The 25,948-nt window shown below is 38.9% G+C and overlaps 1 protein-coding gene across 1 annotated transcript; it reads left to right on the top strand.

Moving 5' to 3' along the window:
* The first annotated feature begins 7,643 nt into the window (after nucleotides 1–7,643).
* LOC104242860 (uncharacterized) lies at nucleotides 7,644–23,260 on the top strand. Its single transcript, XM_070173724.1, has 10 exons — nucleotides 7,644–7,817; nucleotides 7,893–8,027; nucleotides 8,247–8,512; nucleotides 8,555–8,956; nucleotides 9,318–9,984; nucleotides 21,350–21,440; nucleotides 21,490–21,543; nucleotides 22,175–22,446; nucleotides 22,497–22,663; nucleotides 22,840–23,260. Exons 1-10 carry the CDS (start codon nucleotides 7,644–7,646, stop codon nucleotides 23,258–23,260), a joined length of 2,649 nt encoding a protein of 882 aa, XP_070029825.1.
* The last annotated feature ends 2,688 nt before the right edge of the window (nucleotides 23,261–25,948 follow it).

Below are 25,948 nucleotides of genomic sequence, written 5' to 3'. Positions count from 1 at the left end.
AAGATGAGAAGGGGCAGAGCTACCGGACCAGATGAAATTCCGGTTGAGCTTTGGAGGTGTGTGGGTAGAGCAGGCTTGGAATGACTTACTAAGTTGCTTAATGTTATATCCAAGACTAATAGGATGCCCGAAGAGTGGAGGTGGAGTACAATGGTCCCGTTGTATAAGAACAAAGGCGATATCCAGATCTGTAACAACTATAGGGGTATTAAATTACTAAGTCATACCATGAAAGTTTAGGAGAGAGTGGTAGAAATGAGAGTGCGAAGGACGGTGTCTATTTCAGACAACCAGTTCGGGTTCATGCCGGGGCGATCTACCACAGAAGCTATCCACCTTATTAGGAGGATGGTGGAACAATACATGGATAAGAAGAAGGATCTCCACATGGTGTTTATCGATCTAGAGAAAGCGTACGACAGGGTTCCTAGGGAGGTCTTATGGAGATGCTTAAAGGCTAAATGGGTCCCGGTTGCCTACATTAGGGCGATTAAGGACATGTATGATGGAGCTAAGACTCGGGTTAGGACAGTAGGAGGCGATTCAGATTATTTTCCGGTAATTACGGGGTTGCACCAATGGTCTGCGTTCAGCCTTTTCCTATTTGCCCTGGTGATGGATGCTATAACGCATCATATTCAGGGGGAGGTGCCATGGTGCATGCTATTTGCTGATGACATAGTCCTAATCGACGAGACACGACGCGGCGTCAGCGAGAGGTTAGAGGTTTGGAGACATACCCTTGAGTCCAAAGGTTTCAGGTTGAGCAGGACGAAGACGGAATACCTTGAGTGCAAATTTGGGGCAGAGCCGACGGAAGCGGGAGTGGAAGTGAGGCTTGATTCTCAAGTCATCCCTAAGAGGGGTAGTTTCAAGTACCTGGGGTCGTTTATTCAGGGGTCCGGGGAGATCGACGAGGATGTCACACACCGTATAGGGGTGGGGTGGATGAAATGGAGGTTAGCGACGGGAGTCCTGTGTGACAAGAAAGTGCCACTGTTACTGAAAGGTAAATTTTATAGGGCAGTGGTTAGGCCTGCTATGTTGTATGGGACCGAGTGTTGGCCGGTGAAGATCTCACACATCCAGAGGATGAAAGTTGCAGAGATGAGGATGTTGAGGTGGATGTGCGGGCATACAAGGAAGGATAAGATTAGAAATGAAGATATTCGAGAGAAGGTGGGTGTGGCCCCCATGGAGGACAAGATGCGGGAAGCAAGACTCAGATGGTTCGGGCACATTCAGAGGAGGAACACTGATGCACCGGTGAGAAGGTGTGAACGACTGGCGGTGGTGGGTACGAGGAGAGGTAGAGGGAGACCTAAGAAGTATTGGGGAGAGGTGATCAGGCAGGATATGGCGCGACTTAGGGTTACTGAGGACATGGCCCTAAACAGGGAATTGTGGAGATCGAGCATTAAGGTTGTAGGTTAGGGGAAATTGTGATGTCTTTTTTACAGCGCACTAGAGTGAGACTAGCCAGTTAGGAATTAGTCTTAGGATGCTATTGATCAACTACTGATGATGGGTTTTATCTTCTGTGTATTAATACCTTACATATTCTCGTATTTCCTATATCTCGTATATTGCTGTTACTTTGTTTTTATGGTATTTATGTTATTTTATGGATTTTATGGTATTTTATGTTGTTTTATTATGAGTCTATTGATATTACTAATATAGTGTCTCTTGTTGCCTCTTTGAGCCGAGGGTCTCCTAGAAATAGCCTCTCTACCCCTCGAGGTAGAGGTAAGGTCTGCATACATATTACCCTCCCCATACCCCACTTGTGGGATTACACTGGGTTGTTGTTGTTGTTGTTGTTGTTGTGGAACTACTCTCTATTGTTGTGTGAGCGCACTTGATTCACGAAGGAAAGGTAGTGTCAGTGACCTCTATGTTAGAATAAGTGAGAGGGTTGTGAAAAATGCGTGGTGCTTTTGAATCAAATCTTGAGGCGAGGTTGTTACGTCATTGTGCTTAATTTATTTTAAATATTCTTGGTGTGATGAGTTAGGAGAGTTGTTTAAAAAGGTCGTGTTTATATAAAGTGTAGTTTGAATGCTCGAGGACGAGCAATGGTTTAAGTGTGGGGTGTTGATGGTAGGCTATAATCTTGTGTTTTAGTCGCTTATTGCATTCTAATTCACTACACTTTAATTGTGTTTGAACTTTAATTGCTAGAGTTTTGCACTTATTGTGTGTTTTATGCCTTGTAGAAGCGATTCTGAGTTAGGTAGATGTTGTGGAACTAATTCGAGCTAGTTAGAGCTTTGAAGTCTAAGTAGAAGCCCAAAGGATTAAGTCAGGATCGTGTTCAGGGGTCGAGGATCACTTCTGGACGTCAAAAATCAAGGAAGAAGCAACAATTGAAGAAATGCACTAGTGCGACGCACGGGGCGACGCGTAGTGCGATATGCAGTAGGGTAAATTTATGTCAGAAGATTGACAAAGTTCAGAGGTTGGGTTTCTATGGTCTGCCAATAAAAAGCACTAATGATATGCACCATGCGTAGCATAGTGCAACACATGAAAAGCAATAAGTTTGCAAGTTTTCCTATTTCGGCTAGGAAAGGGAGATTCCGTCTAGGCCCGACACTACTTAGTATAAATACATGAAAAAATGTTATTTTCTGGACTTTTGGCATACTTTAGACATAAGGAAGCTAAGGACGAGTTGGAGGAGCAAAAGCACAAGGGTTTATCATTCCTTCCTCACTCAAGACCCGAGTTTGGATTGAATTTATGTTTTCTTATCTTTTAATTATAGTTGTGATGAGTTACTCCATGTTTATTGAGTAGTTCATTTTAGGGTTTGATGGATTTGGTGTATTGATATTTGCTTGTGGATTGTAACTCTAGTTTTATGCATTGAAGCATTTTTGGATGATTTAATTGTTGCTCTATATTCACATGTTAATGTAATCGAGAGAGGCATAGCTTGTGATATCTTTGCATTATTTTGTTGATTGAGTTCATTAATTCTTCTTAGTAATCAGAAGAGGCTAGTTGAATCATTGATTAAACCTAGTTAGGAGGATAATCAAGAGAGGTTCTCCTAAAGATCAATCCACCACGTATTTTTGCATATCTTCAGAAAGCTTAAATTGGTTCATCTCACAAGGTTAATACTTAATTGAAAAAGGAGTTTCTACTAAACATTTGAATTAATAATTGAATGAATTTTAGAGACTCACTTGAACATTGGATATGAATTATCTAGAGTTAAATCCCAAAATATTATCTTGCACCTATCCTATCAAAATCCTATCTTCTCCCATTGATATCCTTCGTTGACTATTCCTAGTTTTGATTGTCAATAGTCAATAGCTTTATATTCTTAGTTAATTTTAGCATTAATCACAGAAATCTCACCTGTTGATCATCTTGGATAGCAATCAAGCTAGAAACTACAAGAATACTGTTTAACGCAATTCCTTGTGGATACGATATTATACTATACTATATTTTATTAGCGGGCATAATTTTAAGTAGTTTTTTGCGCTCGTCAGCTACCCCTATTCGGGGACTATCGAGCCCAAATGCTACCCTTATTTGGGGACTATTGAGCTCAAGGGATATCCCTACTAGGGGACTATCAACGAAAAAAGTTCGGGCAACTCGGGCTACCAAATTCCGAAAGCACAAAACCTATTAGGCAATTCCTAAACACAAAAGGCTGCGACCACCCTAATAATGACTCGGAGACGTCCGAAGCTCGTAATTAGAACATAAGGCCTTTATAAAAATTCAAAACCTGCTAAAAGGTTACCCTCGGCAAAAACATCCTCTAAAATCACTTAAGCATCTTGAAAATTTTTTCGGTCACACCGAGTTTTCAAAACCTCGAGCAAATAAAGTTTCATCGAAGTTAGGCTCCATCTAAACTTCGGAAAAAATGGATGTCCTATAACTACATCGGATTCTATGCCAAGGCATTAGGAACATTGCAAGAATAGAAATTATTAAAAGATGCTGAAAAAGTAAAAATTCAAAATTGCCAGAAAGGGAAAATTTATATTATATTCCTGAATTTATTTACAAAGGCCTAACAAAAATAGCCTCAAAATAAACAAAAAGTTTACACAAGACAAAAGCTAAAAAAGAACTAAGGCATATATGCCTAATCTTCACAGAGGCCCGACTCGTCACCAGAACCATCGGAGCCTTCGGATCCCTCAGAACCATCGGCATCTTCGCGCTTGTAAAGCTTCTTCGCTTTGTCCTCGAGCCTTTTGGATTCCTTGATCTTAGCTGATAGGTCGAAACCCCAGGCGTGGATCTCTTCGAGGGTCTCTCTCCGGGACAACCGCTTCATGTCCTTAGCCTTTGCTTGCAGGCGGGCCTTGGCTGCCTCCACATCGGCCTTATATTGGGCCACCATTTTGTATGCATCAGTGGAGGTTATATCCAATTTGGACTTTAGTGCCTCATATTCTCTATCAAGGGTGTCTCGCTTTGTGACAGTCAAGCTCAGCTATGCTCGGTGATCGTCACTCAATTGGGACTGTTTGTCAGCTTTCTCCTTTGCCACCCGAAATTGGACCTCTACTAATGCCAGCTTCGCCTTGGTAGTTTCATTCTCCGAAGCCAGCAGGTCCATTTTGCTTTTCCACCCATTAGCCATGGCTTGGACCTTATTCGTCTCGACTCGAAGTTGGTCGATCTAGTCGTTCTTCTGCTGGACCTGCGAGGTTAGTCACCACGACTAGCTCCTAATTTTTAACTTCAAAGACCTTTACCTTTTCGACCAGGTCGACATGTTCCTACCTCGGGGTTGAAGCTTCTTTTTGAGCTCTATCCAGCTCGGCCTGAAGGTCCTTGATGGCCCAATCTTGTTGCTCACTGAGGAGCTTGTACATATCCTTCTTTTGAGCCTGCTCCTTGAATTCGAACTCGAGCTAGTTGATTTCGGAGCGGTACCAGAGAAAGCTCTCACTGTAGCAACTCCTTTGGGAGGGTGCTACTTAGGAAACAAATCTAATTTACTACTTATAAAATATTAAAAAGATATTAGTTAAAAATAATCAGAATAATTTAGTAGCGGAAATAGGCCCATGCGAAAAGGTTTAAAGTGCAATACGTTTTTTTGAAAATACACTTCATAATTTTATTTTAAATGAAATACAATGTCAAAATATCAACATAAGGTGATATAACCCTTCTTGAACAATCAACAGATTAAAGCAACTTCCTAAGAAATTTATACTTTCATTCAACATCACTGGAAGTTTGCATTGTACATAATATCAAACTATTGGGTATATAAAAAGGAAACTAGTTTTCTCCTTTGTACATATTTACAGGACAAAGTGTAAATTCAGCATATTACAAGACTTGAGTTATTAACACACCCCAAAATAGCAAAACAAGTTACCAAATTCAAGTTACAAGATATTGGTCTTAAAATCCAACAAGCCTTCAAATAACATACATAAATATGACATATATATCATGAACATGTCCCAAAACTATGCAAAACCAAGGTGCATATACAGATGTGATCTCCATAAATGCTCCCAAAAGACTACTTCATAATGGTCATCTTCAGATTTCATCCCGTACATTACCTACGATAGAAAATAACTATCGCTAAGAATAAAGCTTAGTGGCGTATAAACTTTGGGCTTGGAGTCATTAAATTCTCCAATTCCCCTTTTCAGTCATAGTTAGCTCAATTTAACATAATTTAAAATAAGTGAACAAATATATCAAACATATCAAACATATCAAATATCAAACTTTGAAGTGTTTCCAAATATCAATAACAATGTTCAAGAGTCGAGAAAGCGTATACTATCAATCCGAGAGAGTTTACCAAATATCCATTTTTCGCCCAATATGTACGTCATGTCATCACACTAAGCATAATCAAATATCAAGATGGGTCGAAGCCCCAAATCAAGTAGGGTCAAAACCCAATAGTCAAGAGAATCAAGAACCATATTAAAAATGGCTTCCTAGTTCGTACTTAACACGAACAAGTTCCATAATTCAAGACGAACTACAAATCCAAAGTCAAGATGGCAAAAGATGCAAATCAAGAGGCAGACCTGCCAAGATGAGTGACAAAGTCACTGCCACAAGAAGGACAAAGTCCCAACAAGAATGCAAAATGATCAAACAATCCATACAAATGGGCGATTTAGCAAATATCTGACAATACTTGATATAATACGAATATAACAATATGAATTGAAGACAAGAAAAATAAATATTAGGTTATTTCAAAATTGATAGGTTTTAAATGTCCTTGCCTTATGTTTTAATGATCTAACAAACGTGCTGTTAAGAACCAGATAAGGAACCTGACCCATTTGGACTATACTGCAAGTTTAACGGATTCCAGCTAAATGTGAATTGCTACAGCTTCAGGAGCTAGGAATCCAAACAAGGACTTGATACCTTTGTGGTTCCCTCATAGTAGTACAAAGTCAATTGGACACAGTTGGAAACGAAGTGACCGCCTGCACTATTTTTGTCGCACTGTTCTATTTCCAGCGCCCACTCATTCCTTGACCAACTAAAGTGCTCAGATCATTTCAAGTAATATGATCAAGGTGTACCAACAATGAGTTTATATTGAAACATCACTTGAATGTTTCAGTTTCTCATTCAAGCCTTTTGCAAAAACATAGAAATCAATTATCACGAGCTTGAAGAACAAAGTTGAACACTACTATGGACCAGCTCCTAAAGTCAGTATTTTGTTGTCCTTAGTTGAGTTTTAACTTTGTTATTGTACTTATTGTATTTCCTAAATTGCTTAGCTAGAAGAGTTGATTAGGAATCTTCTTGTACAATTAGTAAACTCTTTGAGTTTATATTGTGACTAGGTCTAGTCATAAGCAAAAGCCTTTGTAACTGTAGAGTGACAAAGTGGCTTGTGGTGAGAGCATCACAAGTTAGTAAAAGTCTTTGTAACTAGGGAGTCACAAAGTGGCTTGTGGTAAGAGTACCACAAGTTAGTTGAGTTGAATTCTTTGTAATTGAGTCATTACAAAGTGGCTTGTAATAGGTTTTTACAAGTTAGTGAAGTTGAAAGCCCACAAGTGTAGGTCGTGGTTTTTGGTCCCCTTGTGTGGGATTTTTCCACGTAAAAATCCCTTGTCTCATTTACTTACAGTTTATTAGCATTCTCAGCATAATCTCATAGAGGATCAGGTACTCTACTGTTCGGTGGACTTATACGAACTAACAATTGGTATCAGAGCAGGTTCCACCTATCAGGCTAACACCTAGGAAGGATCCTTATGGCAACTCCACCAAATTTTGAAGAAGGTCAATCTACATATCAACCACCCAGGTTCAATGGACAATACTATGGGTGGTGGAAAATAAGAATGCATGATTTTATCATGGATGAGGATTTTGAGTTATGGGATATCATATGTGATGGTCCTTATGTTCCAACAAAGGTACTGGAAGAACTCCCATTTTCAATGACAAAAACCAGTAAAGAATACACTGACGCAGATAGGAAAGCTGTGGAGAAGAATTTTCATGCCAAGAAGATTCTGGTGTATGGAATAGGACCTGAAGAATATAATAGAATTTCTGCTTGTGACACTGCTAAGGAGATATGAGAAGCTTTGCAAATAGCTCATGAGGGAACTACCCAAGTAAAACAGTCTAAGATCAATATGCTCACCACCGAGTATGAACTCTTCAGGATGAAGGACGATGAATCTATTCAAGATATGTACACAAGATTCACTTCCATCATAAATGAGTTACACTCACTTGGCGAAACCATTCCTAGAAACAAGCTAGTTAGGAAAATCCTCAATATTCTTCCTAGCCCATGGGAAAGCAAGGTGAATGCTATTACTGAATCAAAGGACTTGCAGGAGCTGACCACATAAGAGCTTATTGGAAATCTGAAGACCTAGGAGATAAAGAGGAAGATAGACAGTGAAAGAAGAGAACCAAAGAAAGAAAAGAACCTGGTACTCAAGGCTGATAGCAATGACTCAAATGATGAAGATGTTGACATGGCTTACTTAACCAAAAGGTTTCAGAAGATGGTCAGAAGAAATGGAGAAATGCTAGAAGGGGGCAGCTCTAGCAAACCAAAAAACTATGATTTCTATCATAAGTGCGGAAAGCCTGGACACTTCATCAAAGACTGTCCTCTCTTGAAGCAAGAATTCTCTAAGAATAACTTTGAAAAGGCTGCTAAGAGGAACCCAATTCCTTTCAAGGACTTCAAAAGAAAATGATTTGCTGACAATGTGATTAAACAGACTCTTGCAGCATGGGGAGATTCCTCTGGTGAATTTGAAGATGAAACTGATGTTGGTGATAGTTCCATGATGGCAGTTGAAGGCGAGAAAAATGAATTTGACTCAATTTTTGCTTTGATGGCCAAATCAGATGATGATGAAGATGATAACAACAAGGAGGTAAATTTTAGGGATGTTCAGAGAAATCTAAAATCCTACTCTCCTAAGAAACTCATGTCTTTAGCTAGTGTTTTGATTGATGCTTATCATAGTCTTGTGGAGGATAGGTATTCGTTGTCCATAGAACTAGGAGAAGCTTAACAAACTAGATATGACTTAGTGGTTGTAGTTATTGACCATAAGAAAACCATTGAAAAATTCAAAGAAGAAAGAAATGATTTCCTGGGAGTAATTGCAGACCTAAGGGAAACAATAAAGAGACTAGGGACTAAGTCAAAATCTGAAAATTCTGGAAAAGGAAAAGAAATAGCCAGTGTGGAACACATTAGGCTTGAAAATAAGTTGAAAGCTGTGAGAACTAGGATGTGTGCTGAAATTGAGAAAAACAAGAACCTCCAAACTGATCTGAAAAGAGTAAAAAATGATCTTGAAAAGTTCCTAAAGTGGACCTGGTCCTCAGAAACTATCACTGCAGTATACACTAATAATGATGGGAACATGCAAGGAATAGGGTTCCAAAGGGAGAAAACTCCTTACAACCCTCACAGCAAGTACGTCACTATTTTTTATAACTGGCTCTGTACCCACTGTGGGAACAATGGGCATGTCAAAAAAAATTGCCAGGCTAGGGTTCAGTCTGTTCAAAACAACAAAGTGTTTGCTGAAAAGATGACTACAAAAGAGGGATCGGGTTCCACTCACAAAAAAAACGCACATTACCTGTATGGACTAAGAGTGCTCTTATTCATCCTCTTGCCTACTACAAGGGACCAAAATTTTCTTGGGTTCCTAAAACTAACTCCTGACCTTCTTGTGTAGGGAACAGTGAAAGGAATTGGTAAACAATAGTTCATGGATAGTGGGTGTTCAAATCACATGACTGGGAACACCATGGACTTTCTTTTACTAAAGGTGGAGTGTATCCTTTGGCAATGGGAAAAAGGGATACATTCTTGGAGTTGGAAAAGTTGGGAAGTCACTCACTCATTCCATTGAAAATGTGTACTATGTCAATGACCTTAAGTACAGTCTTTTGAGTGTCTCTCAGATATGCGATAAGGGAAACAAGGTGGAATTCTTGTCCAAGATATGTACAATTACTGATCTGGTAACTGGTGAAGTGGTACTTGTGGCCAAGAGATACAAGAACATCTATGTTGTTGATTTTGAGTCCTTACAATGTGGTTATCTGAGTTGTCTGAAAGCCATTGATGATGATGCTGAACTGTGGCACAGAAGGCTGGGGCACACAAGCTTTTCTCTTCTGAACAAACTAATTCAGAAGGACCTGGTCCATGGTCTGCCCATGTCAAAATTCAAGGTGCAAAAAATTTGTGATGCCTGTGCTAAGGGAAAACATGTAAAGTCCTCTTTTAAGTCTAAAAGGGTTGTGAGCACTTCAAAGCCACTAGAGCTTTTGCATATGGACCTATGTGGTCCCATGAGAGTGCAAAGCAGAGGAGGAAAAAGATACATCTTTGTGATAGTGGATGACTACTCCAGATTCATATGTTCTCTGTTTCTTAGAACTAAAGATGAAACCTTTGGAGTATTTGTGGCCTTTGTGAAGAAAATCCAGGTGAAGATGGAGTCTAGAGTCGCATGCATTAGGTCAGATCATGGAACAGAATTTGACAATGCCAAATTTGATGAAGTCTGCAATGAAAATGGCATTACCCACAACTTCTCAGCTCCCAGAACTCCCCAGCAAAATAGAGTAGTGGAAAGGAAGAACAGAACTCTGGAAGAGATGGCAAGAATAATGCTAATCGACAATGGAATTGCAAAGAACTTCTGGGCTGAAGCAGTCAACACTGCCTACTACTTGGTGAACAGGTGCTGTGAGCACGTGATTTTGGCCCTATAGGAATTACTCCCATAAAATACAAGAAAAATAACTTTTTCCATTTTTTACAATTTTGTAGGAATTTGTGCTAATTGTTTGCATTTTTGTGCATGTTTATTTTTATTAAAATCATAAAAATGCCAAAAAATACCATGCATTTCATTTAGGTTTCATTTTTGCATTTTTAAGTTTAATTAGTAAATTAGTTGTTTTATTTAAAAAATAAAAATCACAAAAATTGGCGCACTTTTGCATTTTTAGATTAGTAATTTCCTAATTCAATCTAGGAGTAATTAATTTTTGTAAATATTATAGTAGATAATTAGCTTAATTTTGAAAATTAATTTAATTTAAGAGTTTAATTTAGGTTTTTAATTAATTAAAAGGAAAAGAAAAGCAATTGAAAAAAAGGAGAGGAAAAAGAGAATTAGAAAAGAAAAGGGCTGTCTTAATTGGGCCCAGACCTTTTGACCCATTCCGATTCAAGCCCAAAATCGGGCTACCTGGTCCAGTCCCCGTTTAAGCCAAACGATGCCGTTTCTGCCCTCCCCTCATCTCAACTGTTGATCATTGAGATCCAACGGCCCAAAACTCATCACTCCCCAGCTATATAGGTGTCCGAACCTTGGTCAAACTCTAGAGACTCATTCCTCATCTCCCTCGTCCCCAAGCCATCAAACCCTAACCGCCCTTTTACCCTTCACCGGCAGCCACCACTCAGCCTCCTCTAAACCTACCAAAAACCATACCTCATAACCTTCACCTTCTCCTCATCTCATATCTTGACCTAGTTCTTTCCAAAACACCACAAAAAGCCCTAACTTTTAGATCTAAAAAGGGGTCAGTTTTTTCGGAAGTTATTGGGTTTGTTTTTTCCTCAGTGTTTGAGTTCGAAGGGTTCATCTGCGTTGCTTTCTCAAGAGATTTGGACTCTCATGAGTCTTTTCTGCCAAAACATCCGGTCAAAACTCAATGCAAGGCCAGATTCCTTGGAGGAAAAGACCCTTGAGTGGTTATTCGGCGTGGTTTAGAGCATCGTAGGATGTATCGCGTTCTTTTTTCTCTCACTTATAAGCGGTAAGGGTTTTTTTAACACTTTTTTTTCACCTTGAGTCAGGGATTCATGTTTTTTTTGTTTGCTAAATTACTTATTTTTTTAGCCATTCATTTGATCTCCTAGTCATGTTTTGCACGCTCAGATTGATTTGTAATCCGAGGCTAATTCAGTAGTTAATTAATTAGTCATTAGCTGCTTTTACAATTTTTATCTGATTCCAATTAATCGCATGTTAGTTAGTAGGGTCTTTCCTATTAATTCACTTGCAAAGTTTCTTTAACCAATAATAGGTTTTGCTTTGTTTTGTTCAGTGCTTTGAAATGCCCAGTTTTGTTTGGGCATTAAGGGACGTTGGAAATAAGTTGTTAAGTTCAGACCTCATTTTTTGTTACCAACTGGGCAAGTTAGAATTGATGAAACAAAGTAAAAGTGAGGGGTTAAAGAGTGTGTTAACAAAATTGTAAGGGGTTAAAGGGTTGGTAACAGAAAAAGGGAAAGAAAAATAAAAGAAAAAATGAGAGAGTCTTACTAGTGAAAACCTTCATGGGCACTGTAAGGCGATGGTAAGTAGGGATAAATAAATGAGAGAAACTTGTAGGTGAAAATCCCTCAGGGCACCACTGGTCGAAAGTGAATCATGAAGCCTATGCAAGGGATTGGCATGAATAAGCCCGACTTCAAAGGTCATAAGAATGGCAAAAGGGAAGATTGAATTAGTTTGATAGATCAGACCGTTGAGTCCAAAATACATGTTATGACCATTAAGGCTAGTTATTGAAAAAAAGGAAAAAAAAGAACTCTTCCTCCTGTCCTTCTGACAGGGGCATTTCTTGTTAATATTATTTCTTTGCATCATTCTGTCCTTCACTCTGAGTCAGTCCTTGTCAAAACAAGCAAGAAAAGATTTCAAAATTTGCTACCAATTTTTCAATTGCATAAAGTAAATTTGGCCAGCACACTCAGTTGTTACTATCAACATGCCTTGAGGATTCATGCAAAGTTTTCCCCAAAAGACTCTTGTCAGCCTACTTGGCGCAAGCAAAGATAACTTGTAATTCTCTCTGATAGACAAATTGCTCAAAAGTAGGAAATCATTCAAGATATCAGAAAAGGTCACCTAAGAAAAGATCTCCATTTGGGATAAAGCTAATTGAGCCACAAATACAAATGGTACTGGGTGTAAAACAATCAGAGTGGGTGCAGAATAAAAGTCTCTTGAGACCAACTCAAGCTGATTGAGTAGAAGCCAAGCTGCCCAAGACTCAAGGCCACAAACCGACCACCATTTTCAAAACTGACAAATTTTTCTTTGTGTGAAACAGGAACAAAGCAGTGCAAGGAAACTGGTACAAAAAAAAGAAAAAAAAAAGAAGAAAGAAAAAAAATGAAAAGAAGATAAGAGCCGACAAAGGGAAGTTTCTCAAATCTTTGCCTCTTTCTATCTTGTTCGTGTGCATAAAATTTTGCCATTTGCTTGTCACATTTTGCCTCCTGGGATAAAAAGTACTAGTCTGATGGATTTTTCTCCCAATATAAATCTTAGTCTGATTAACCTTTATCCTAAGATAACAAAAAAGAGGACCTAGTCTGATGAATTTTCTCCTAGGATCGCAATCTTAGTCTGATAAATCTTTCTCCTAAGATAGAAGACCTAGTCTGATGAACTTTCTCCTAGGATCAAAATCTTAGTCTGATGAATTTTTTTCCTAAGATAGAAAAACCTAGTCTGATAAACTTTCTCATAGGATAGAAATCTTAGTCTGATAAATTTTTCTCCTAAGATAAGAAAACCTAGTTTGATGAATTTTCTCCTATGATCAAAATCTTAGTCTGATGAATCTTTCTCCTAATATAGAAGACCTAGTCTGATGAACTTTCTCCTAGGATAGAAATCTTAGTCTGATGAATCTTTCTCCTAAGATACAAAAAGAAAGAGACCTAATCTGATGAACTTTCTCCTAGGATAAAAATATTAGTCAGATGAATTTTTCTCCTAAGATAAGAAAAGTCTGATGAATTTTCTCCTAGGATAAAAATCTTAGTCTGACGAATCTTTCTCCTAAGATACCAAAAAAAATAATTAGAAAAGAGACCTAGTCTGATGAACTTTCTCCAAAGATCAAAATCTTAGTCTGATGAATCTTTCTCCTAAGATAGAAAACCTTGTCCGATGAATTTTCTCCTAGGATAATAAATTTTTTTTTTAAAAAAGGCGTAAGTCTGAATTTTAATAAAAAGGGGTCAATTTTAAGTTTTCTTAAGTTATCAATGTTTAGTTTTCTTGAAATCAGGGGCCCCGCCTGGAGAATAGGGTCAATCTTAACTTTAGTCAAGCTTAGTTTATAGTTTTCCGCAAGCTCAATCACTTTTAGGAGACGCACATCCTAGTCGAGTCATTAATTTTACTCTCATCATTGCATCCTTCATCAGCAGCGTAGGTGATTTATAGTTTTGCTAATAACTAACAAATCTTCCTAGTGCAACTAGGGCAGAAAAGTTTCTTTTGTTTTGTCTGTTTTGTTGTAGTAGCAGGCGCCCACCTGGAAAATAAGGGAACTCATTTTAGAATTCATTTCAGAGTCATGTGAAGTTTCAAGTCACTATCAGGCGCCTACCTGGAGAACAAGGGAAGATGACACAAGTTCAAAGGAAAGCGGGTCAAGCTCAGCAATCAGGCTCCCACCTGGAGAACAACTCAAGTTTCAAAGGAAAACATTGCAAGTTTAGCAATCAGGCGCCCACCTAGAAAACAAGGAAAAAAGGTTCAAGTTTCGAGGGAAAAGAGTTGCAAGTAGCAAGAGAAGATGGTTCAAGTTCAACAATCAGGCTCCTGCTGGAAAACAAGGGATAATGGTTCAAGTTTCAAGGAAAAACAGTGCAAGTGTTGGAAATTAGGCACCCACCTGGAGAACAAGGGAAAACAGTTCAAGTTTCGGGGAGAAAACAGTGCAAGTATTGGCAATCAGGCGCCCACCTGGAGAACAAGGGAAAATAGTTCAAGTTTTGAGGAAAAGCAGTGCAAGTATTGACAATTAGGCGCCCACCCGGAGAACAAGGGAAAACAACTCAAGTTTCAAACAAAAACGGTGCAAGTGTTGGAAATCAGGTGCCCACCTGGAGAACAAGGGAAAACAGTTCAAGCTTCGAAGGAAGACAGTTCAAGTTTTGGCAATCAGGCACTCACCTAGAAAATAAGGGAATTCACTTCAGAATGCAATTCAAGTTAGCAACAAAGGAAGCTCACCTGGAGAGTACAAGTCAACAGAGCAGCATAAACTGCGAGATCAAGTTGAAGATATGTAGATAGGATTTTTTTTAATTCATAGATTATAGTTTAGTCTAGTTTTTTATTTTGTCTTGGTATAATAAGGAGTTCAGCAAGTAGTAGCAGCAGCAACAACAGTGAAATCATAGCTTCCTGGTAGTCCCAGCTACCAAAACTTCCTGAATTACATTGACCTGATTCCTTTATAGACAAGGATATGTAGGCAACCTCGGAAGCAAGGTGCGGTCAAATCTTTCAAAAATGCTTCCCACAGAGTACTCAAATGGGCAAAAATAGCTCGTATCCGCTCACTTTATCTTTGCACGAAAACTCTTCATGTTTCCGAGCAAAGAGGGGTAGCTGTGAGCACATGATTTTTTTCCTATAGGAATTACTCCCATAAAATACAAAAAAAAGTTTTTTTTCATTTTTTACAATTTTGTGGGAATTTGTGCGAATTGTTTGCAATTATGTGCATGCTTATTTTTGTTAAAATCATGAAAATGCCAAAAATACCATGCATTGTATTTAGGTTTCATTTTTACGTTGTTAAGTTTATGTAAGGCCCGTGAAATTTCTACTCAAAAACCTTAGTCTTGTGGTGCCAAGTTCGGATCTTTTGGATTGATCTGTGCATTAAAAAGTTAAGAAACTAAGTTTTCCAAAATATGTGTGATTCAGCGGTTCATTATGCGGTCGCATAATAGGTATGCAGACCGCATAGTCGCCGCAGAACCAGTCAGTGTGTTGGTTAATTTGAGGTTAACTATGCGGCCAATTATGCAAACGCATAATCGGTATGCGGGCCACATAGTCATCGCATAATTCCCTTGAAATTTTTTATGAAGGTAGTTCTGGGTGCATTATGCGACCACAGAACAAGTATGCGGACCGTATTTCTATCGCATACCCGGGCAGTGCGTCCAGTTTTTGGGACCATTTTTGCGGTCCATTTTGCGGACCGCATGTCAGGTATGCGATCGAAGATCTTAGTCGGGGCTCCAGTTTTCTAAATTTTAAACTCGATCCCCTATCGTTATATCCTGTGCAATAGCTCATTTTGAGCCTAATTCCTGACACTTTTAGAGTGAGAGAGAGAGGGGTCTAAGAGAGGGAAAGTGCTTCCCATCAAAATTACTCCATGAATCCTTGTTAAATCATTGAAGACAATTAAGTGAGGGACCTAAACCTTTATTCCAAAAGGTAAGACTTCATCACCTCAGCTCTTATTTTTACACATAGCTACAAGGGGTCATTAGTGAGGTAATTCATGGGGATAAGAGGGATTGCATTGCATGCATGTGTTCTTGAAGAATATGAGGAATTATAAATAAAGAGGCATGGGTAATGGGCTAGTGTAATCTTGCATAAAAGAACCATAAGTCCTTAATGAACACTAAATGCTCGATAAAATGCTCAAGAGAGCTTAGATTATGATCTTTTTTTGATTATGAGTTAAATTGTGCTATATTGCTTAAATAGATTGAAGTGTGAACATTCCGGAACGTTATAGGATTAAGGAAATCTCGGTTGAGGTATGTATGGCTAAAACCCCATCTTTTAGAAATTGAGCTTTATTGGTGGTTGTGTGAATACGGTAAGATTAAAATTGAATTGTTGTATTGATTGTTATTTCACTTGAACTAGTGTTGCAACCTTATATGCGTGGAAAGTTTGTCTCAATATGATCAACATGTTATTCTTGATAACTTGAAAATGGGTAAGGACTATGAATCATGAATTGAAATACTTTGACCTTAAATTGAAATTGAAGCTGCATATGTCGTGCCCTCTATGTGAAGTCTCCTCTATGCCTATAATTTTAATTGCTCTTGTGTGCACTTATTATCCTAAATTACAAATCTAACATTGAAATTGGGAATGATGTGAAATATGGCCTAGTGCCAAATATATGACGTGATAGCTGTGGCCCCAAGTGCCTATGGAACGATATATGTGAAACAAAGATTGAATTGAGATGATTGATGGAAAAGGAAAAACGCCTTGGTAAGGTGGCCTAGCTGATCGAGCCGAGATCGGATGCCATGCCGCACACATGGTGGTAATATGTTGATATTGAACCCCGGATAAAAAGGGAAGTGAGATTGTGATTGAGGTGTATGTCTCAAAATGAGGCAACCTAGCCGATCGGGTCGAGATCGGACTCCGCTCAAGATAGCGGTGGTATAGCGAACAAGGATAAACAATATGAAATACCCCAAGCTAAAGGCTATGGAAACATAATGTGAAAAATCGCATGATTCTTCTACATTGATAATGTTGTAATTGTAAAAAGCTATTGAGTTATACTTGTGAATTCTTCGTGTTTGGTATGAAAGTTCTTTCTAACTAGATGGTGTCTCGTTATACATACTAGTACTATTCCATGGTACTAACGTTCCTTTTGCCGGGGGCGCTACATTTTTAAATGAATGTAGGTGGCTCCATTGTAGATAGTGTCGATCGCGCGTAGCGGAGTACCTTTTTCACGAAGTCTTGGTGAGCCCCTTTCTCCTTCAAGGGGTTATATTGCACATCTATTGTTGTAGACTTCTACTTTTGAGGTATAGCCGACGCCTTGTTGTCGGCGTTGTCATACTTGTCTTTTACATCCTTAGAGGCTCCGTAGACACGTGTTTGGGTTATGTACGGGCGTTATATGGGTCTACGAACTATGATGTAATTCTAATTCTCGCTTTTCTAAAGTGTATTTGTATAGAATCTTGGAACTTATCAACGGTTTAATGTTGTGATTTAAAATGAACTAACATTGTAGAATGCACTATCTTTCCTCGTCTAAATAAATGAATGAAAGCATGGTTTTCTTATTCATATCGAGTTAGGTAGGAAGTGTTTGATACGACTTGCTCAGTTGGGTTTGCTTGATTGAGCGCCGGTCGCGCCTCCCGAGGTTGGGGTGTGACAGTTTAATTAGTAAATTAGTTGTTTTATTTAAAAAATAAAAATCACAAAATTGGCTCACTTTTGCATTTTTAGATTAGTAATTTCCTCGTTCAATCTAGGAGTAATTAATTTTTGCAAATATTATAGTAGATAATTAGCTTAATTTTGTAAATTAATTTAATTTAAGAGTTTAATTTAGGTTTTTAATTAATTAAAAGGAAAATAAAAGCAATTGGAAAAAGAGAGGAAAAAGAGAATTAGAAAAGAAAAGGGCTATCTTAATTGGGCCCATACCTTTTAACCCATTCCGACCCAAGCCCAAAATCGGGCTACCCGGTCCAGTCCCCGTCTAAGCCAAACGACGATGTTTCCGCCCCCTCATCTCAATCGTTGGATCATTGAGATCCAATGGCCCGGAACTCATCTCTCCCCAGCTATATAACTGTCTGAACCCCGGTCAAACCCTAGAGACCCATTCCTCATCTCTCTCGTCCCCAAGCCATCAAACCCTAGCCGCCCTTTCACCCTTCACCGGTGGACACCACTCAGCCTCCTCTAAACCTACCAAAAATCATACCCCATAACCTTCTCCTTCTCCTCATCTCATATCTCGACCTAGTTCTTTCCAAAACACCCCAAAAAGCCCTAATTTTTAGATCTAAGAAGGGGTCAGTTTGTTCGGAAGTCATTGGGTTCGTTTTTTCCTCAGCGTTCGAGTTCAAAGGGTTCGTCTGTATTGCTTTCTCAAAAGATCTGGACTCTCATGAGTCTCTTCCGCCAAAAAATCCGGTCAAAACTCAATGCAAGGCCGGATTCCTTGGAGGAAAAGACCCTTGAGTCAGGGATTCATGTTTTTTTTTGTTTTCTAAATTACTTATTTTTTAGCGATTCATTTGATCTCCTGGTCATGTTTTTCATGCTCGGATTAATTAGTAATCCGAGGCTAATTCAGTAGTTAATTAATTAGTCATTAGCTGCTTTTACAATTTGAATCTGATTCCAATTAATCGCATGTTAGTTAGTAGGGTCTTTCCCATTAATTCACTTGCAAATTTTCTTTAACCAATAATACGTTTTGCTTTGTTTTGTCCAGTGCTTTGAAATGCCCAATTTTGTTTGGGCATTAAGAGACATTGGAAATAAGTTGTTAAGTTCATACCTCATTTTTCTGTTAGCAACTGGGCAAGTTAGAATTGATGAAACAAAATAAAAGAGAGGAGTTAAAGAGTGTGTTAATAGAATTGTAAGGGGTTAAAGGGTTGGTAACAGAACTTTAGGGCTTAATCGCACAACTGAACACTTAGGGGTTAATTTGGGAAACAGAGATAGGAGTTTTAGATAAGGATTGGCATAGGAAGTTTCTAGAACCTGGGGCAGCTGTCCCCATTTGGTTAGCACAAACATGCTGAGCCAATATGGGACAGCCAGCTGTCCAGGTGGTTAAAAAAGATGCACTGCAGGCTGAGAATATTTTCCAATGTTATTTTTGAGCACATGGTTTTAGAGGCCGATAAAACAGTACCCTTTCCTTAACTCTTGAGGAGATTTTGGAAAGCATTTTTCCCTGCAAAAAAACTCTGAAATACAGAAATCGATTCTGAACCCAAAAGAAGTACAAAAAAAGGTTTCTGCATTATGAAAAACTAGCTCTAGCTGTCTTTGATTTCTTCTTTAGGAAGAATTTTGAAAGCTTTCATTGGGTTGATTTTCTGGGTTTGCATATGGACTAAAGGAGTTGTTGCTTGCTGTTTATTTTGCTGCCTTGCTCACACTCTTACTTTGCTGAAAGCCTCACTTCATTTTGCTTTGTTTTGGTATCCAGGTAGCTTTCGGATTTTTAAATAGCATATGAAGTTGGAAGCCTGTAGTTAGTGGCTGTTTGTAATACATTTTAGTTTGTTTGAATGTTAGAATAAAGCATGTTCTATTGTAATGAAAGTTGACCACCTCATATGTTAAATCCCTGCTTTCCTAGTATAGATTGTTTCTTTTGGTTCAATAGCTTGTTTAGGCATTAACCATTTAATGTTCTAAGTTATTAATCATTGGTTGCTACCTGTTTTGCTTCTGACCTTATTGAAAGGGTCAAAATGTCTTGTTAGTACACTTGATCCTCATTAGGATAGTTTGAGGCAAATCTCAATTTCTTTCCATGATTAATGCAGTTAGGAATTTAGATTTGGGTAGTTCATGAATGGGTTTAAATCATAAGTTTTTCATGGCTGGTATAAGTTTGGTTGACAATTAGATTCATAGTTAATAAGTTCAGCTTCCTGATTTTTGTTGATGTTTTCTTTTCAAAATTGTTGGGTTACATTTGATTCAAAAAGAATTGAAGCCTCGTTGGGTCTTGACCATGGCCTAGATGAGTTAGCCTAGCCTATATTCAACTTGGGGGTTCTGATTAACAGCCCGTTCTCATTATGGGTTCAATTTTGAGCTTTATGATATTCAACTGTTTTAATTCATTAAACTTCCTGCTTAGTATCATAAACCTGTGTCTCTATATTGAAGGCACAATAGTGCAGAGTTGGGCCTGGCATTTGTTGGCCCGCTTGGGGCTTATCAACCTTCTGCCTTGGTTTCATTCTTGGGCTTGGTCCGTAGTTTTACTCCTTAAAATAGTTATGGGCTTGAGGCCTGCCTTAATTCCCACCTAGATCAAAATCTGAACTTTTTTTAGGCTACTTTAGTTAAACATATTTCTTAAAAAATGAATCGAGGTCCGCCATTTTAATTATATCACCATGGCCCTCACAAATATTATAATTAGTTGTTAAAAATGAACATTCATAGAAGATCCTTTAGGCGCGTTTAAAATACAATTGTGATTGTGTACACGTTCACGTGACATGATTACAATTCTAAAACCAATTCGGAGTATGCGTCCGCACAACTTCGATCAAACTTTCTTAATAATAAAACTATTTTAATAGGCCCCTAATTAATTTTAATTTATATAGATTGAGGTGTTCCATCCATAATTAAATAGCTACGGCCCTCTTGTTAAGTATTGTAAAAATGAATATTTGTAGCTTGCTTTAGGCGCATTCAATATACCATCGTGGTTGTGTACAAGTTCGCGTGACCTAATTACGATCTTAAAAACAAAATCGGGGTATGCGTTCGCTCAACTTCGACCAAACTTTCTTAATAATAATAAAGTGTTATTAATTGTGGACACGTTCGAGTGATATGATTTTTGACGCGCCAAACAAATAGGTATGCATGACCTGTTTCAAGATAACTTTCTTAATTAAAAGAAGCAAATGCACATAGATTCTAAAATGAGTAATTAGACAATTTAATAAGCCAAGTATGATCAAAGCGACCATGCTAGAACCACGGAACTCGGGAATGCCTAACACCTTCTCCCGGGTTAATAGAATTTCTTACTCGGATTTCTGTGTTTGCAGATCATAAATAAGAGTCAAAACCTTTCTCGATTCGGGATTTTAAACCGGTGACATGGGATACCATAAATTATCCCAAATGGCGACTCTGATTTCTAAATAAAATAATCCAGTTTCGATTGTCACTTAAATTGAAAAAAACTCTCTTATACACTTTGGGGGATAGTAAAAAGGAGGTGTGACAGGTGCATGATCAGATCCCTCCTGAACAAAACCCCATTTGAGTTGATGAATGGAAGGAAACCCAAGTTGACTCACCTAAGAACATTTGGGTGCAAATGCTATGTTCTCAATAATGGAAAGGACCAGCTTGGTAAATTCGATGCCAAGAGTGATGAAGGAATTTTTCTGGGCTACTCTTCTCAAAGCAAAACGTACAAGATATATAATAAGCAGACTCAATGTGTTGAGGAAAGTGTTCATTTTATTTTTGATGAGTCTTATTCATCCTGTGAGAAGAGTGTTGAAGAAGATCAAGATGGAGAACCCTTACTAGTTCCCGGTGAAGTCATTGACATGACAAATGAAAAGGCAGACATGATTGAGCCAAGTAAAAGACCTGAGTGAAGACAACACTACCTCATCTTGAATGGAACCAGGTACTTCAATTACAATCACTGAAGCTGAAGAAATGGTGGTTGATGCAGTTCAGGGTACTCCACTAGCACCTGAGAGAACATAGGAAAACCAGTCAAATGTACTCATGTTCTCTCTAAATGAACCTCAGACGTCTAACTGGAGACACAAAAGCTCTCATCCTCTTGATAACATAATTACTCCTCTAGATTCCGGAGTACAAACCAGGTCAAAAGCCAGAAATTCACTTGCCTTCTCATCTTTTCTCTCCCAGATAGAACCTAAGAATATCAAGGAAGCCTTGAACGATGCAGATTAGATTACACATGCAAGACGAGTTACATCAGTTTGAAAGGAACAGTATTTGTCACCTGGTACCCAGACCCTAAGATCGAACCATTATAGGAACCAGGTGGGTATTCAAAAACAAGTTTAATGAACATGGAATTACCACAAGGAACAATGCCAGGCTAGTGGTTGAAGGCTACAATCAGGAGGAAGGGATTGACTATAATGAAATGTTTGCTCCGAGCGCTCGCATGGAAGCTATTAGAATTCTAATCTCTTTTGCATTTCATATGGAATTCACCTTGTTCCAAATGGATGTCAAAAGTGCATTTCTGAATGGACTTCTTAAGTAAGAAGTCTATGTGAAGCAACCTCCAGGGTTTGAATGTCATGAACACCCTGAACATGTGTTTAAACTAGATAAAGCATTGTATGGGCTGAAGCAAGCTCCTCGAGCTTGGTATGAAATGTTGTCAAAATTCCTCTTGGAAAATGGCTTTAAAAGAGGGAAAATTGACAACACGTTGTTCTTAAAGAAACCAGAAAGGAACCTGCTCATTGTTCAGGTTTATGTTGATGATATTATTTTTGGGGCAACAACTGATTCTCTGTGTGAAGAATTTGTAAAACTTATGGGAAGTGAGTTCGAAATGAGTATGATGAGGGAACTGAACTTCTTCTTGGGTCTTCAAGTAAAATAGTCCTCAAAGGGTACATTCATTTGTCAACAAAAAAACATCAGGGATATCTTGAAGAGATGGAAGCATCAAAGGTGATAGACACTCGCATTGCTATGGCCACTCGATTGGACATGGATGAAGTTGGGTCTCCTGTGAATCAAACCATGTATAGAGGCATTATTGGTCTCTTCTCTATCTTACTGCCAGTAGATCTGATATTGTCTTCAGTGTAGGGCTATGTGCAAGTTTTCAATCAAATCCCAAGGAATCTCATTTGAAGGCAGCCAAAAGAATTCTATGATATCTAAAAGGAACATAGGACCTAGTCCTTTATTATCCCACAGGTGACAGTTTTAACCTCATTGGATATGCTGATGTAGACTATGCAGGTTCTCTTATAAACAGGAAGAACACTTCTGGAATGGCTTATTTCCTAGGTTCATGTATCATCTCTTGGGGCACAAGGAAGCAAAACTTAGTGGCTCTTTCAACAGCTGAGGCAGAATATGTAGCCGCAACATCCTGTTGTGCGCAACATTTGTGGATCAAGCAGCAACTGGAGGACTTTGGGGTACTCACTGAGAGTATGCCCCTTCTATATGATAACACAAGTGCACTCAACATGGCCAAGAATCCAGTTAAACACAAAAGCACCAATCATATTGATGTGACACATCACTTTTTGAGGGACAATGTGGAGAAAGGATTGATATGCATGAAGTTCTGTAGCACAAAAGATCAAATTGCAGACATCTTTACCAAGGCATTAAGTAGGGAACACTTTGAAAGAAACAGAGTGAAGTTGGGGCTTTTAAAGCCCAATTGATAACCTGATTTTCCATTATTTGGCTATGAAAATCATCTTCAAAAAAAATTGGCTAAAAGTGTTTTTTGGCCCTGTATAACTCACTTCAATACCGTTGTAGGCAAACACGCATGATGAGTATAGAAGCTATAGATGTAGTGTATGGATGATAAACGAGGATTAATATTTTCAAATAACAGGACAATAACCTGGTTCTTGTACCAAAGGTTAGTAGTTTTGTGCACCCTTTAATACACGTCTTAAAAAGGTACAAAACATAACTGCCATGTCATTCAACTTTTTAGATCCTGCTATCACGTCTCTTCACTTCAAATCATTCTATCTCCCTCTGAAATATTGCACTTCTCCACACCCAATTGTCGTTTCAGAACCGGTGCTTATTCCTCTCTCTTCATAATTATCCTCTCCTCATAAAAAACCCTTTTTTGTTCTCCCTAACCATAAGTCCTCCATTAGAACTTCCCAAAGCATTTTCACACCATTTTTTTCAATGGCTGAGACAAACTTCGACCTCCCTGCCCCAGTCATATCTACTACTGATAAACCCATGGAGACTTCCATATCTACTGAGCCTTTCTTACCCAATCTTATCTTTCCCGCTAAAATCACACCTCACCCAGATTCTCCGTCTCTCTATATTTTAGAAACCCTTAAATTTGTTGATCTGTTCTCTCCATCTTCTGAGAATCGCACTAGTCAAAGACCAAGTGGAGAACAAGATCAAAATCCTGAGGTCACAGAGGGTTCTGCCATTGTTGTTACCGATTCTGTGGTGGTAATAGTGCCAATTGAGGAAGAGAATGTTGTAATCATCTTTGTGGTGTCTATTGATGGTGTACTACATAAGATCATCTCCCAGAAAAACGAGGTACAAGGTGTGGGGGACGAAGGGGATATTGTAACTGCTGAAGGTGCTGCACTAGCAGAAGCTACTGGCCCTCACATAAGGAACCTAATACCTCTCCGGAGGACCCAGGTCAGGGTTCTCATTCCCAGGACAACACTGCTCTTGCATTTGATGTTGTTCCCTTCGAAATACAGGCACCTGAGATGAGTTCCAGTGATGAGGAGGATTTAGACAACCTCGCTCTTGATGAGTTCATAGTAAAGCGAAGGGTGGTGTCCACCTCTGAGTCTTCCACCAAGTGACTCACTACTAGGTTACAAGCTAAAGTGGCCTACGACTTTGCCATTCAAAAGAGCAAAAAGGGTAGTAAAAAGCAAAAGAGGAAGTTGGCGAAAGATGGTGTGCCCCTAAGTGATAAGGCGATCCTTGTGGTAGAGGTGGAAGAGGAAACACCAGATGAACCTGGTTCACTAGTTAGACTGTCTCAGAAAAGGAAGCAGCCTACTTCAGTAGAGAAAGCCTCAACCTCTAGCTCCAAGTTAAAAGATGTTGTGAGTGAGTTCTCGATGTTTGACGAGGATGTATTAGTCAAATCCAAGGGAAAGTAGAAATCCAGTGGTGGGAAATCTGGCAAACAAAAGTCTAAACTTATTCAGGAACCTGGTTCTGTGAAAAGGATAAAAAGTGAAGTCAGCCTTGGCTCAGAACACCTGAGGCACCAAAAAGTCCTGCTGGGTCGTACTTTTGACCCAGCAATCTCTGAGATGGCTGGTATGCGACAAATTTTTGAAATGGTCGAGTTTCAATGATGGGCGCATCTACTCCAAATAGATGCACCTAAGGCATATGAGGATGAGGTACAAAGCTTCTTTGCTAGCCTCTTTCCCGTTGAGACAGACCACATATGTGCTTTAGTGAATGGAGTGGACATCGTGTTCAATGTAAAGTTGCTTGGAAATATTCTTAAAGTTCCTATAGCTGGTGTGTCCAATGTAAAGGATGTGTGTCAGTTTAACTTCAGAAATGCCGTGGTAAAAGACAATGCAAACCAGAAGGGGTACCAGATCCATAAGAAGTGCTACTCCCTGTCTATCAGCTACTGTTCGAATTGGTAAACAAAGTTCTATTGCCTCGAGCTGAGAGGAGGTCAGTGACTTCTAAGTCTGACCTGTTCTTGATGGAGCAACTGGATAGCTTTACTCCTGTGAGTCTACCTGCTATTATGATTGAACACATGCAAAAGGTCGCCACCTTCAAAGATGGTAATCATAGTCTTCCTTACGGGTTCTTGCTTGCGCAAGTGTTTAAATTCTTCAAGGTGCCATTGGGGACAGGGAAGGTAGGGACTAAGAAGCAGACTTTCTCACAGACAACATTGGAAGAATGCGAGTGCATAGAAAATAATGGGGGAGTAGGAAGTACATCAACCGTCTCACAACTTATTAATTCTCAGAACAGTACAATAGAGGAGATTCGTCGGTTGAAGGCCAGGAATGTTATCCTGGAAGGTCAGTAAGCCCAAGGGGTTCCGACATCAAATGATGAGGTAGCTCGTTTGACAAAAGAAAATGTTGATCTAAAGGCACGAGTAGAGAACCTGAAAGTAGAACTACTCAATGAGCAAAAGTCGGTGAATGCCCGAATAGACCTTATTCTCCAAACACTTACTGCAGCTTCCAAGCCCTTTACTCCTAGTGCCCCCTAAGTACCGCTTCAGTGACCAGTTTCTGGAAAGGTTTTTTGTTGTTAAGTTTCTTTTTGGTAGATGTTTTGTTTTATTTTTTTGATGTGGTTGGGATGAAACAATGATGCTCCTGTCTTAATAGTCCAATGTTGCCTTC

Source organism: Nicotiana sylvestris, chromosome 4 (genome assembly GCF_000393655.2).
Source record: "Nicotiana sylvestris chromosome 4, ASM39365v2, whole genome shotgun sequence".
Taxonomy (NCBI): Eukaryota; Viridiplantae; Streptophyta; class Magnoliopsida; order Solanales; family Solanaceae; genus Nicotiana; species Nicotiana sylvestris.
The sequence above is the reverse complement of the archived record's forward strand: the minus strand, read 5'-3'. Positions and strand labels throughout refer to the sequence as shown.

Excerpts from the sequence above, each read along its gene's own strand:
- LOC104242860 (XM_070173724.1), top strand. The coding sequence starts at position 7,644 with ATGCTCACCACCGAGTATGAACTCTTCAGGATGAAGGACGATGAATCT. Across the intron at positions 9,985-21,349 it reads CCTTTGTGAAGAAAATCCAG|AGTGTTGAAGAAGATCAAGA; the intron begins GTGAAGATGGAG and ends TCCTGTGAGAAG. Across the intron at positions 22,447-22,496 it reads ACTTCTTCTTGGGTCTTCAA|GGATATCTTGAAGAGATGGA; the intron begins GTAAAATAGTCC and ends AAAAAACATCAG.